The sequence below is a fragment of the Zosterops lateralis genome, assembly GCF_965231275.1.
Source record: "Zosterops lateralis genome assembly, chromosome: 4".
NCBI lineage: Eukaryota > Metazoa > Chordata > Aves > Passeriformes > Zosteropidae > Zosterops > Zosterops lateralis.
In genome coordinates this window covers 25,522,147-25,537,398 of record NC_139765.1, presented here as the reverse complement: position 1 = coordinate 25,537,398, position 15,252 = coordinate 25,522,147, and the positions used below count along the sequence as shown (strand labels likewise).

General features: G+C 37.1%; 1 protein-coding gene across 6 annotated transcripts in view; it reads left to right on the top strand.

Moving 5' to 3' along the window:
• Positions 1-15,252, top strand: part of IFT56 (intraflagellar transport 56) — a 56,785-nt gene that overhangs the window by 34,347 nt on the left and 7,186 nt on the right. For 3 of the 6 annotated variants that reach the window (XM_083860213.1, XM_083860214.1, XM_083860218.1), the window contains 5 exons: positions 3,769-3,852; positions 6,010-6,079; positions 8,548-8,654; positions 11,295-11,428; positions 12,822-14,334. In XM_083860213.1, the coding sequence (XP_083716339.1) occupies positions 3,769-3,852; positions 6,010-6,079; positions 8,548-8,654; positions 11,295-11,428; positions 12,822-12,933 (507 nt within the window). In that variant the 3' untranslated portion in view covers positions 12,934-14,334. Of the gene's footprint in view, positions 1-3,768; positions 3,853-6,009; positions 6,080-8,547; positions 8,655-11,294; positions 11,429-12,821; positions 14,335-15,252 lie in introns of those variants that run through there. The other 3 variants (XM_083860217.1, XM_083860216.1, XM_083860215.1) reach the window with 3 other exon arrangements.

Genomic DNA, 15,252 nt, shown 5'->3' with positions numbered 1-15,252 from the left:
AAAAAGATACAGAAACAAACCATTAAAATTAAAATCAAAACACAGGATTGATAGTGAGACATCAGTTGCCAGTACAGTAAATGGATTAAAATGTAAAGAAGCAATATAGAAAATAGGACCGTGTAGCATGGTGGGCATCATGGACTCATCACACTTGTAATATAACTATTATCAGGCTTTCTGGTGGCACCACAGAAGATAAGAAATATAATTAAAGAAAGACTATGAAAAAAACCCATGTATATGTACAGGGTGGGCAGCATGGAGGAAAAAACCCCAAATTTTTTTTTAAGACTTATCAAGTAAGTGATGGACATTATTGTCACTGGTTAATAATTGGGACAACATTTTAGTAAATGAGAGTGTGTAAGGAAGATAGGACACGAAGGACTCTGAAACAGCATTTACATTTTACAGGGAAAGCAGTCACTGAAGGACTAAAATAGGGCAGTATTACCAAAGCAGTAAGTTAGGAATGTTATTTTTGAGGAAGTTATCTGAGTACCCTGCAGGCAATGTTGCATTTTTCAACATAAGCGAAGCTTGAAGTCAACATCATACAGCATTATCAGATCAGTGGATAGAATGGGTATAACTTACAGATACACAGTTAAAGTCAGATGTGAGGAAACAGGGAGGCTGGAGTGTGATTATGGAATAAATGATTGCAGTCTTGTTCCAGTGGTTTGAAAGTAGAGTTGAAACAACTCTGTGTTTGATAGGAAGAAGAACAAGAATCTTGAAGTAAATTCTTAAAAGAATTGGGAGATATACAAGATGAGCATAACTACAATCTTATAGGGAGTATGAGATCTAAAGAAAAACGTGGTTTTAATGGGGCCCAAAAGCAGCTGCTGAGTGAAAAATGGTGAAGGTGTAGTGTTTTTAAACTTTGTCTGGAAGGAGACCTTTGAAGAAATCCCAGTACCTTTAGTTACTGGAATACCTCCGGGGTAGTGGAATGAAGAGATACACCACCACCACTCCAAACTGGAGTAAGTGTGTAATTGAAGAAAAGGAACAGTAAGAATTGCTTTGCCTTACTTGAGCCATTTTAAATTAGATTTCTAGTTAGAACTGGTCATCTAGTCTCAGTTTATTGCCAGTGGGTATAGATGGTAATTTCCAGAGAATTCATTCTGTGTATTTCTTACATTTATAGTGCAATTAATTAGGCCACAGATCTGCTTAGTTCTTTTCATTTCCTTGAAAAGGTTCTTAAACAGCTAGTTGTAATCCAAAAGGTCAAAGTTAAATGTGATTACAACCCACCTCCAAGGTATATGGGACAAAAATTTACTGCCTACTACAACTTTTCTTGCTTGTTCCTTTTGAAGTAATTGATCATTCTTATAATTTTTCAGCTGAAACTAGCCATGCTTAAATTTACTTAAGTCATTTCTCTTCTCTATAGGTCACAGGGATGCAAATATAGTTCTTTCTGTACCATGTTACAGGCAGAGTGTACATGGATTTAACTTTTTGTTTCATTCACAGGAATAAACTTTATTAGAATCTCTGCAGCTTGTAAAATGCAGCTGCCCTCTATGAAGATTATTTGCTTGGTATTCTCTCAAGAAACAGCATTTTCATCCGTGATCAATTAAAACTGCATTAGAAACCATAAGAAAGTCTCAGAGGACACCTTACTATAAATGTGTTGCCAGCTGCCCCAAGGGGGATTTTATAAGACTGTCAGGGATTAACTGAGTAAAAAACAACCTGATTCAGGCTCTGCTGAGTTGTGGTCACATTGGAAATTCTTCATTTTTAAGCTGGGTATCTGAGCATCTCACTGAAATGGATATCACTCAGAGGACAGTTGGTTTTATGAAAACATTGAAGACCTCTAAAAAGACCACGGAAGAGTAAAGTTCAGTACAAAAAATGTGGTTTGGAAATAAAAAAAAAAAACAAAGAAAGAAACTAGCTGCTGTGAACGTGTTATATTATTAGCAGCACTTGTTCATTTCTTCTGGTTTTGCAGTAGGTCTGGTCTCTAACATTTATATGGCCAGGACAGAAGGACACCTTTTTTGAGTTTGGTTGTTGACAAAGGTTCTTCTCCATTTTAATTAAAAGATACAATGGGGTCTACTTGAACAGAAGAAAGCATTCACGTAGAAAAACTAGCATCTGGCTAACTAGCATCTGGCTCACCAGCTTTGCTCAACATGGAACTTGTGATGATTCACATGAAACTGCTATTGAGAAAGAATGCAGTAAAGTGTCGTAATACTCATATGGTGAAACTGTTTAGTTCACTGTAAGGGCAGTGAAATGTTTTCACAAACTGAGCTTAAGGTTCCCCTCAGGTGGTTCATCCTCATGCTGTCACACAGCTTGCTGTATTTGCTGGCTTGTGCATGCTACCATAGACTATTTGGGTGAAACCTGGATGTTTGGCAAATAGTGGCAGTCCCTCACCTTTCCTTTCAAGGCACTACCTTGATATATGGGGGTGGACTGACTCAGTACCTTTGTAGACTGCCTGTGACAGTGAAAGGATGAGGTTCCTCAGTGTCCCTACATTATGAAAGAAGAAACTACTGGGAAAGGGATTTGTGCCTTGCTTCATTTACCTTTTGTACAGTCCCAACTATGCTTTTTACCTCCTCCTCACTCTAAAAAGGGGAAAAAACCAGAAGTTTGGTCTTCCTACACTAGTTCAATTTCTTTTATAAATGTTGTATAAGGAAAAACATTTCCTCTTCCCTATTATGCATGTTGCTATTATGCATACAGGGAGGCTTTCATGCAGTAACTGTATTGGATAAACCATTTATTTTCCCATGCTCTCTCATAAGCACTGCACTGCTGCTGGGCAGGGATCCTCAATCCTATTTATGCTTGCATCTAGTATTGTGTTCTGTCTTACCTCTGCCAGCTCTACTGGTCCAGCAGTGTGGGACAGTGCTGAATGTAGAACACAGCTGACTTTTGGTCATCTGAGTTATACTTCAGTCTGACTGTGATCAGGTCAACCCCAAATATCAGCCTAACCTGTACCTTGAGTTACATTTCCTGCTTTGACCCATGTAGCTTTTGAGAAAAGATACAGCTAGTTCAATCTGATGTGTCCTAAACCAGATGTGTGATATCTAGTGCTATGGGAGAGAAAAAATCAATGTTGCACTTCAACTAGAGAGAAGGGTACCTGTAAGCAAGGCTTTGCCTAAAGAACTCATATTACCTGGTGTGCTGCCTGCTACAGCCCAGTGCTGTAGCTCCACCTCCATTATGAGATCCATTTTGTCACATTAGCATCCATCACATAACCAGATGCACAGGATCTCTTGATAAACCTTGACAAGTCTTGGATAAACAAACTGTTCATTGCCTTTAAGACTCAAGGAAGTCAACTGCCTATTTACCCATCCTAGTGGTGAAATAAGTGCTTGGGAAGTGAAAGAGACCATGGCAGCACAGCATGTCTTCACATGCTCCAAGTGAAAATTATACCCACAAAAGCTGCCACTGCAATTTTGAGCTTGGAGCATTTTCCAGATCTCTCACAGTTAATATTGTGAAATGTTTCAGCAGTGTTTGTAGTCACAAATGTAGGATGGAAAAGCTAGTCCATAATTTTTCTGCCCACTGTTTATAAATACCATATGTTCCTAATGTTGGATTTTCTTTTTCCTTCCCATTGTCTTCTTTATATGGTCTGACTCAGATTGGGGCAGGGAAGGGATATATTTTTTAATGTTTTATCATGGGAAGAGTTTTTTTGGCTGTATTTATTTAAAGTTTGTCCATATTTTTCAGAGTTACTTCTATAACAGTGACACTTTTAACTTCAACTATGCTCAAGCCAAAGCTGCAGTGGGCAATTTTAGTGAAGCTGAAGAGGTATGTATTTATTTCTTTGGAAAACAGCAATGGAGACATATCCCCCATATTCCCCTCTTTCCTTCCTTTTCTTCACCCAGATCTTCATGTTGATTGAAAAGAAGCAGGTTCTGTGGAACATCTTCTTCCCCTTCTTAGAGGAACTGAAACTCTCAGTGAGCACTATTCAGAAAAGATTATCTTGCTAATCTTATAATGTGAGGTATACAGGGAGTCACTGCTGCTTGTGGTGCATCACAAGAGTGCTTGCAGCTACCTCTAATTGATCCGTGAATGGCCTCTTAATCAGATTTTCTATGCTTTGTCTGGGATCCCAGGCACTCTTTTTGTTCAGACTGAGTAGTCATGCTAAGTCAAAGACACTGAATAGTTAAGAGCTTCTAGGTGTCCCTAGAAATTTGTGTTAAAAAAAAAAAATCTTCCTCTGGGATATGTGGGAGGAAAAGAGGAAGTGCTCACTATCTTATTCTGCAGTATTCAGATGCAGCTGGAAGAGATTAACTTCTGCACCCTGTACTTTTTTATGTCTGTGTGCAGCAGAAACTTAATTACAACTAAAACATGCAAAAGCAAATAGCTATTATGAAGGTGGAAGCAACATTTTCCACAAGACCAGAAAAGAAGACAAGCCACAAAAAAATGCCACACCACATAGCTCAAAGTGAATCATATAGGTTTGGATGGTTTGGGGTTTATGTTTTGCTTTGTTTTTCCAGTCTTTCTAACTTTTTAGCTATCCAGTTTTGTCAATAACAGAGCCCCCTTGGCTTTACAACTTGTCTCTCCCCCTAGTCCCTACCCTCCTATCCAGCACCCTCACCCTTAATTTCTGTGACCCAAAATTGCATCTCTCTTTAAGAAAAATATCCAAGACTGTAAGGAAAATGGATATATATTTTAATTCAACAAGCTTTCAATTCACTTAGCCTCATGAAAATCTTTCGAAACTATGCTGCCAGGCTACGCTGATTCCTGGAGCTGCATAAAAATGATAATGTTATAAGTTTTAGCAGCAACTAGGCAACAAAGAAACAGAAAGTTGTAAACTCCTGTTAATCTACATTTTTCCTCTTATGTTTTTAGAAGCTTTTCTATAGAAACTTGTGTTATGTAGGTGATGCATTTAAATACCAGAATTATAAAATTACATTGATTCATCTAGCCTCATGTCAGATTTTGGGTCGTGATGACAGTTCCATATAAAGATCAGTTTTCCCCAGTGTCTCATAAACTTGTAAAGCATCTACATATAGCACTTACTAAGTTATTTAAAAGCATACCTCCCTAGACATAATAAAATGAAACACATGATAAAGTGCTACTTACAGTGATAATGCTGCTTTATTTTTATTTCTTCCCTATTATTCCTTCTCCTCCCCCCCTAAATTATGGGATCAGCAATGTTTAAGCAATACAAATGTCAGTAATTTGCATAACTAACTGTTCAGTGCATACATCTATTTTTATAAAGGTATTTTGATTTTTGCTAGTAGCATCCAGTATAGTTAAAAATATACTTGAGAGAGGCGTAAATAGCTTTTTTTTCTTTGAGCAAAGCCAGAGTACATTTTAAAATGTATAACATCCCCCCCGTATCGCTTTTTATGTAGACTGTAACAAACCTGTATTTGTACAGTAAGGCACAAAAGATGAATGCTTTGCCTGAGAACCTTGCTGAAACTGAAATGGCTAAAAATGGCTTATTGCAGACCTGGAATGATCTCTGACATGTATGGAAGGAAAGTCTCATCTATATATGAAACTTCTAGTATTTCAAGAAGTTGTTAATATAATTGCTTGCCTTGCTTTCTAAACAAACACATTACAAATATCTTTTCCCACAGGCCCAGCGTTCCTTTGTGCTGTTTGTGTCGCATGGCTGCCCACTGGAGCTTGTTCAGGGCAGGCCACACTCTCTGCACAGCTTGGTGTTCTGAAGCTGCACAAGTCCCTTGACAAACAGGGCACAGTGTGAATCCTCCACCTACTCCACACAGAGGGATGCCCCCTACACTGCAATTGCATACCCAAACTCTTCTCATGAGCAGTTGTTTGTGTGACTTAAACCTTATCTGTGTGTTGAAATGAGAAAGGTTTGCCTTCTGTTTGTATAAAAGTACATGCGTATATAATCTTTTATTTTCCTTCTTCCTGCAGGTGTTCCTTTTGATCCAGAGTGAGAAGATAAAAAGTGATTTTGTTTACCTCAGCTGGCTGGCTCGCTGCTGTGAGTCACTTTACTCTCAACATTGCAGAATACAGATCCTCCTCTATTGCGTCACTCTTGGCAATCCACTTTCCTAATTGAATTTAATGTTGTAGGTGGATTCAGGATTATGAAAGTGAAAAGCTGATTGCACTAGTTATAGTGTGGGTGGTTATTACACCTTTCATACATCTGGCTTTTATAAGAAATTACTGCTTCAGTGCAATGATGTTACACCACTGTCAGTGCAGCTTTGTCCTGATCAGTGACCCTTTTTCTTAATTGTCTACTCAATTGCTTGAGTGAAGACTTTCTGTCTTAAAAGACTGAGTTACAACTCTAAAATGTTCAGAAAAAAAAAACACAAAATAGAAGCATTCATACTGGCTCAGGCTCAAGGGTCTGTCTGCCTTTAATGTTAGCCAATGTCAGATGTCTAGGGAAGAGAGGAATCAGGCAAGCATACACGGTGTTTTTCTTCCTACCATGTTACTCTGCATGTTGTCCAAACTCCTGTGCCTGAGGGATATCCTTTATCATCTCCAGCATGTGTTTTTCTTCCAAAAATTCTTAGAAGAGTTCTTTCTTTGGATTGCTTTGAATCCAGGAAACTTCTACTCTGTTTAATATTCTATAGCAAATCTTACTTACTTTTTCTGAACCAGTTTTTAAAACACTGCAGTGTTCACCTCAGTACAGAGACAGCTGCAGTGCCACGTACAAAATAGTATAGAAGTGGGCTTTTCTAAGGACTCGACTCTGAGACTCCCTAGGCTAATTTGTTTTCCTTACTGTGCCTCAATACAAAAATGTTTTCTTATCAAGTCATTTTCAGCAGTTATACCTGGAATGTAAATATGTATGCTTTGCGATGTTATGCCATATGGCAGATATAGTAAACATCTCCTAACATCATCTTTCCAGACAGACACATCACACACAGGGATGCCTATCTATGACTCTGTTTTAGGACGTGCCAATTTATTTCCTTTTTAATTAAACTGCAGTACCTGATTGTATTTGAGTGTTTTATATATGATTTTTTTTTAAATTTTTATGGGAATGATGGATATAGTTATGTTGTTGTGTCAAGTATGTAAATTGCTAACAGATCACATTATAATATATTAATGTCAGAGTACAGTTAGGGATTGAGTAGTAAACAATTAAATTAAACAATTAAACAAATTAAACAAACAATTCAACAATTCCTCTGAAATATTTCCAAGGGGTAAAAAGTACCAGAGATGCATCCTTTTGCATGACAGAATGCAATTTTTTGTTTAGTGTTATAGTACTATCTGTACCAAATTCTTCTTGAAGAGAAAGTCAAAAACGTTAGATTAGCACAGAACTGTGTTGTTCTAGGTAGATTGGTACTGAAAATTGAGAACTGGCTGTTTACCATTGTATATGGTATTTGGAGCTGATGAGAGAGAAATCCAATTTGATGTCTTGCTGCCTCCTAAATGAGAAGAGTCTATAAATTCTGTGATTTGGTGTTACATGTTTATTGTTAGTTACCACCCATTCTACCTGCAATATAAGTATAGACATAGTGGACACAGATATAACAAGCTAAACAGTCCGTTTTTTGAAAAAGCACAAGAGTGATTCGTATGTGAATATCCAGGTACTCTCAGAGCAGCTGTTAAGGCTTGAAAAAGAAAGAAAAAATTAATTTCATTTTCTTTTCTTCCAGTGTTTGAATGAGCCTGTAATTATGAATACCAACCATAGATTCAAGAGAATGGCTTCTTATCACCATGAGATAGAACTTTTGTGTTTAAACACCCTAGCAGAATTTTTATTCATCAAGATGGAAGATTCAGTTTCATTTTTTTCTAACTGTGTATCCCAGTTAAAGTTAAAGACCAATGAAAAATTATAGTTTTCACAAAAAAATTCACAAATTTACAACCAGCAGAGGGTCTCAGGAATTTAGAAACATTTGTTCTAGTAATGACAAATTTTGTTATGCTTGGAGGAGCTTCAACTTCTGCCTTCTGATTTGTTATGAATCATGGGAATTGAATGTTTAGACTGACATGAGCACCAAGTATTAAAGACCTCAGTTTGGTGCCAAATAATTTTTGTGTGTGTGTAAGAACACACAATCCTAAATCTTACCGTATAAATGGATTACCATAGTTCATTGTCTTGCATAAAAAACTTCTCTGATGCTTTTCATTCTGTTCCTTAATCACATCTGAAATCATGAGAGTTGTTCTTATTGCTTATCTGTGAAATATAAATTAAGATGTAAATACTAAAATTACTCTTTTTGACATTGGTGTTCTCTGCTGAATTAGCTGTTACCACTAATAAGGCAGAAGATAAGAACAAGTTTGCCTTCCCAGCCTCATGCTCATGGCTGAGGCATGCATTTACATTAAACAAAGAAATACAGGAATATCTGTTCCACCTGCAACTGAATATTGTACGTAGCATATTCTTTTCACAATTCCAGCTTTTTCTTTTTATTTCAGATATTATGAATAAGAAACCACAGCTAGCCTGGAAGCTGTATCTGAAGATGGAAACCTCAGGGGACTCCTTTAATCTATTGCAGCTTATTGCAAATGATTGTTACAAAGTGAGTTTTCTCTTTAGTGAAATACTTTTTATCATTGTCATCAATAGTGAACTTTCTTTTATAATGGCAGGATGTCTAATAATGTGAATGAGTTGGCAAAGATTAGTCAGTATTTTAACCTCCAGGTCTTCTTGGTAGAGAACCATTTATTAAAATGTTGGTAAATAACTGCACGCTTGAGCTATCAATAATAACAGTTGCTTCTCCTACTTGGGATTCATTATGGGTAGAAATGATAAAAAACTTTAAAGGAAAAAAACCTAGCATAGATTCAGCAAGGCGCCTCATGGGTTTTTTTTGTTTGGTTTTGTTTTGTTTGTTTTTGGTTTTTTGGTTGGTTTTTTGTTGTTGTTTTGGTTTTGGGTGTGGTTTTTTGTTTGTTTGTTTTTGGTGGGGTTTTTTGTTTGGTTTTTGGTTTGGGTTTTTGTGTTTTTGTGGGGGTTTTTTTGGGGGGGGGTTTGTTTTGGGGTTTTTTTGGGGGGGGGTTGTTTTGTTTTGTTTGTTTGTTTGTTTGTTTTTTGGAGGGGGGGTGGTGGGTTCAGGAGAGGGAGAGTATTGTGTTTTCCTTAAAGCTTGTAATGGGAGAGACTCCTTGTGATCTCAAAAGCAATATTCTAAAACTGAAAGAATTATCCCTTGTACATCTTTCAAGCACTCAGTTACCATCTCACCCTACAAGTCTAGTTGGCTATGCCTCTGGTGTTTTCGCTAGATGCAGATTTTTTTCCGTGAAAGCAGATTTGTTGCAGTAGGGCACGAAATAAAGATGCTTGACTCCAGTCAGAAGGCAGTAGAAATCAGAAGGCTTTGTTTACAATTTGTTCAGCCCTTTTATAACATGCTGCACTAAAAGGCACATTATTGGTCCATAGGATTGACACCTCTCCCATTGGCTAAGTAACAGAAATAGCAAACAACATCTGTTGTTATGGGAAAGGAACATTGTTTACACAAGAGTGTTTTGGGAAAAAGAAAAACTGTTGAAAAGTTTCCCTTGAAAAGAGCTAGTTCTTCTCAAGCTCAGAAACTATCGAGTCCACACAGACTGACAATTAGACCTCATGTAAAATCTCTTTCTAGATCATTTAAAGTCTCACTTAAATCAGTTGATTGCTTTGTCTAAATTCTTTTCAAAACCTTCTTGTCCTGAAGAGGAGAAGTAGCTCCACATTTTGGATTTATCTAGAGCTCTTAAAAGCTGCATTTTAGAACTAAATTTTTCAGCCTAATTATGGGTCTACATATGACCATAAATGACTGCTCCAGAATTGTTACTTTAGTATTATAATTAGTCTTTCTACACTAGCAGCCATTGTACCTCTTGGACCAAATGCTCTTGGACTAAATTTTATGTGGCATTTTTCAGTTGTTTCTGAAATATTACATTATATTGGAGGTCTACAGGCAGCACCAGAGATGTAACTTAAAAAGGCAGTTGCATTAAGCTTTGCTCAACAGAAAACAGAATGAGTTGGATGGAACAAGGTCAACAGTGTCCTGAGAGTTGATGTAGCTGGATGCCTCACTGCTGTGCTGAATTGAAATTGTTAAGTGAGGAAGTTGGCATGCAGGATTTCATGCTAATTTCTTGATGCTTTTTATGCAATAGCCCATCTTGTCTGTATGGGGAACAGTACATGACTTGGGGTGAAGCAGTTCCTAGATTTATGTCAGATAGAAGGAAAGCAGTAAACCTGTACCTACTTAATGGAACTAGATCAGATACTAATTTGGATAGATCAGGATTCTAATTTTTTTTAGCTGACACATCTGATAGTGTTCATACTCACTATCTTTATTCCCATATATTTAAGTGTTTGCCAGTCACCAGTGGTTAAAATCAAGATTTATGTGAAGAAAAGAGAATTATTACTCATACTGTAGTACCAGTGCTTCTCTGACTAAGGTTTCCAAATGTAGCTCCCACAGCCTGCACTTTTTTCTCTGCAGGCTTCCAGCTACCAAAGGATGGGAGGTTGGGCTCAATCTGGCTTCTGTGATCTCTAATGTGAAGATGCTAGTCACAAACAACATTGCCCTTCAGGCTTGCCCAAGTGGAGAACACTCATACAGCCCACATGAGATATGCTATGCTGACTTCAAAAACCACAGTTAATCTGGTCAGTCCTTTTGCATGGACTGTTGCCAAGCAACTTGCTCCTGGTTCCCAATTACAAATAGAGAACCTAAGGCACAAAAGATAGGGTACATACTGGATTTTCCTATGCTAAGGAAAATTTTGGATTATAGAGTCACTAAATCTTTTTTTGTACTGTATTGTAACATCAAAGAAAAAAAATTAAGTTAAACCCAGAAGATAAACAAATATGTGACCATGTCTACATGAGGACATGTGGTTTCATTTTCAAATGTATTGACTAGTTGGAGGTTGATTATCTGTCAAGGATTTAGGTATAGTTGGTACAACAGTAGATAAGGCCACCTCAGAAAAAGATGTTATAATACCACTTGTTTCCCCAACTGCAACATCCTTGTTCTGTGTCACTTTCTGCTGCCTGCAGAAAAACAGGAAAATGCATATTGGTTCTACAACTTACTGCTGATTCCAGAAAACTGAGCTCGGTGTTTTTAATCCCTTTCTGAAATGTGGTCAGGAATAATGTTTCACTTTCTGTGCAGATGCGTCAGTTCTACTATTCAGCCAAAGCCTTTGATGTTCTGGAGAGACTGAACAATAATCCTGAATACTGGGAAGGCAAGAGAGGTGCTTGTGTGGGTGTATTTCAAATGATTTTAGCTGGTCGAGAAGCAAAGTGAGTATTCTGTGTTGTATCTGAATTTATTTTGCTCTTTTCCTATTTTCAGCTAGCTGTAAGCCAGAATCATAATCTCAGCTTTAGGACTACATATCATCTTCCAGTCTTTTATAGACTTTTCAGAGAATAGACACTCTATCCAGAGGTTCCATATGCAGCCTTCAACTTGAAGTGTATCTTCCACACCAACAGTTACAGAATATATGGTAGAGAATAATTTATGAGCACGTGCTGTGGACTATAAAATACCAAATAACTTTAGTCAACATCACGAGGAAAAGCTAGGTTATAAGTGTGGTAGTATGTTCATGAACTGGGGGAAAACAATATCATTTCGTGTTGATGGTGTAAGAATAGGAAACTATCTCATGACATTTTAAGGTGCACAGAATAGAATTAAAGAAACATATAGTCAACACTGTAGAAAGGACATGATTTCTCTAAACAAAGAGTATATGAGGCTGTGTTTTCATTAAAATTTGCCTTCTGAAGACACTGACTATGTCACACAAATACACTTACTTGATGAAAGCTTAAAGGAAATCATCTGTGTTACTGATAATTTTGTTTTCAGCCCATTTCACTGGATGGGGGAATGAGAGAGAGTAGTGAAACTGTATTTAAGAACTGCTCCCTTGTGAATATTCTCCTGTGATGCCAGATGGCCATTGTCCTCTGGGCAAAGTTGCTGTTTCCTACATGACTGTTAGATATGTATCTTGGCTTCCACACCTTCCTTCTATTCACTTCTCTGCTGGAGTAATCTCATTACTATACCTTTTGAGTGTCTTTTTTGCAATCACTGCAGCAGATGCAGTAAAATACACATAGCTTGCCTGTTTTTCAAAATATGCAGTTAAGTTCTTACTGTAAACTAACTGGAAAACTGCAGCAGGATCTATATAGGTTTAATAATAATAGGTTTATTCTATGCTGACTTCAAAAGCCACATTAGGAATATTGATTTCCATGTTATTTGTGTTATGTGTAAAGTGCTTTGGGACCATTAAGCTAAATGTTGCCATCCTAAAGTATTAAATAACATTAAAGATTTTTTTTAAATTTTGGTTTGTTCTGCAGAACAATTTTGCAAGAGTGAGGGTATATATAAAAATACACACATATGCACACACTAAACTAATTACATTTAGGTGATTTTTTTTTTAAACTTATAATTTCTTTACAATTTTATACAAGACTTTTTTGTTGATTGCTTTTTTTTTTGTCTCTGGGATCTCATCTAGCGTGCATTTTAACCTATTCCAGCACTGCAGATGAATGGACCTCTCTGTCTCAGAGGACCCATGTTTTGTGAAATTGTTTGATGTAAGCAGTTTATTGTATCATTTGGGTCTAACCCTTGCTTAAATCTTTGCTTTCACCTTTGTAGAGAGACTCTGCGGGAAGTACTGCACCTGCTGAAAAGCACTGGTAATTCTCAAGTAGAATACATTGTTCGCATCATGAAAAAGTGGGCCAAGGAGAACAGAGTCTCTGTTTGAGTCAGTGTCACAAAATGAACCAGGTCAGTTGCTACTGTATGTCTGGCTGCAAGACAAAGGTCTCAATTTCTTCAGTGCATTCTGGATATCTCCTTCCTTGCAGGACTTTAGGCATTCAAGGAGGTTGACCCATGTGAGGAAACATGTCCCGCAGTGAGATTCAAACATACAGCAAGTTGGGTTTTGGGGTTTTTTTTAATTTTTTTTTTTTTTTAATTAAAACTTCTTTGGTACTTTTTCCATTGCACCACTCTATTCCTTAAAGTTTTATTTTTTCAAAAATAGTTTCAACTGTCCACAAAATCAAAGTGCTCCTCAAATGTTCCCCAGATTCCTCCACAAGAGTTACTGAACTGCATGGTGAGGGTTTTTTTCCAGCAAGCCTTCTGGCCTCTGGAGAAGAATCATTTGTTACATGACTCAGAAAAACCTACTTTAGCGAGTGATGGAATGTGGCAAATAGAGATGGTAACAGTGATACCATTAGGCACTACTGGGGTATCAGATAATACAAAAGGCTTAACATAGAATCATCTAATCATAAAATGGCTTGGGTTGAAAGGGACATTAAAGATTATCTAGTTCCAACCTGCCGTGGGCAGGTACAGCTTTCACTCAGAGCTGCTCTAGTTCCTCAGAGCTTTACCCAACCTGGCCTTAAACAGTTCAAGGGATGAGCCATCCATAACTGCTCTGGTAACTTGTCCCAGTGCCTCACCACTCTCATAGTAAAAAAATTCTTCCTGCTATCTTAGCTAAACATAATCTCAGTTTGAAACCGTTCCCTCTTGTCCTGTCACTACATGCCATTGTGAAAAGTCTCTCTTCTTTAGGACTTTTATAGATTACCTATCTGGGGTAAAATACGAAACATATTCTGAGGAGTATCCTTTTCTGGATGAATTACAATTACTAATATCTTAATTTGGGGGGTTTTTTTTGGTCTGTAAGGATTGTTTTCTCTCTTATCTTTTTGAGAGCATGGAGACTTATTTGACTGACAGTATTGTTCAATCTCACTTTGAAATTTAATATTCGTAACATTTATTCATGTTAATATAGTTCACATGAGAACTTTAGCAATCTGATGGATGAAAAGATCTTTTGAATTATTTCCTTCAGCATTTACCACCATCGTGAGCCATATATTCATTATAGTTTTAGATTTATTATAGTCTCCTGTGTTTTTAAGGAGAACAGTTCAGGGAATACATAATTCTAAGAGAAGGCAACAGTTGTAACATAAAAATGTGTTGTACATTTGGCAGTAAAAAATAATTGTATATTATTTGTAAAAGGAAACTTTACATTTTATAAATTTGTAAAATACTTAAGAAGTATTTTTTTATCTTTTGAGGTGAATTCAGATTACCATATTCTCTACTGTCTGTGCATTGATTAAAGCTCTTATTTGAATCTACAGCTGAATGTCTGATTGGTCTGTGTTGCTTCATACTGCAGAAGTTGAAATAGCATATTCATTTTGCTGTGGAAGAGGGCAGGTTTGTGGCCAATGGCCTTGGTCCTGATCTTATGCTGAAAGTTTGCTGAAACTGAGGCAGCTGGGTGTATGTGGACATGCACACCTTTCTGCATATAATGTGTCTGGTTTTACTGCTTTAAGCAAAAAATGTGAGTATAATTGTTCAGGTGTCTAGAAGTACATTGACAGTTGTGATTACTTGCACTTACATCTAGAAACTGATCCATCACACTAGCAACAATAAGCCTTTCAGCAGGGGCAATGTTACACTTATTCAAAAGAAGTGTGAAAGGAGCAGTATCTTCACTGGAAGCAGTTACAAAACACTTCACTCGTGAACAGCATTTTTCTTTTCCATCTCAGTTTAATTAACTTGGAAACAGATTGGGAATACAATTATGAATCTTGGTACAAAGCTTCAAAAAATCATGTTGGTGGCTTTGTAGCAGATGTTAAATGCATCTAATTACTCCCTTTATTGAAGCTTAACCTGCAGGAGAGCTGAAGAGCATCCAAATCCATTACAGACCATTTTACATGTTGGTTGAATCTTCTGAAATAAGTGTGATGGCTTTGCAGCATATGGGCTTGGGGGCCAATTTTAAATTCTCTTGTCTGTGTCCAGGGAAGAAGCTTTTTTTAAAACCTCACCTTTACTTACTGTAGCCATAATGTCATATTTGATATGCTAAATAACATGGGGGTTAGCACAGTGCATTTTATTGGCTGGTAATAAAGCTTTTTTCATTTAAGATGTAACAGGGAACTGCAGGGCTTTGCCCTGAGCAGTGATGAAATAAGGTATTTTACATACTGTCTTAGCATTTAGGTCTTGG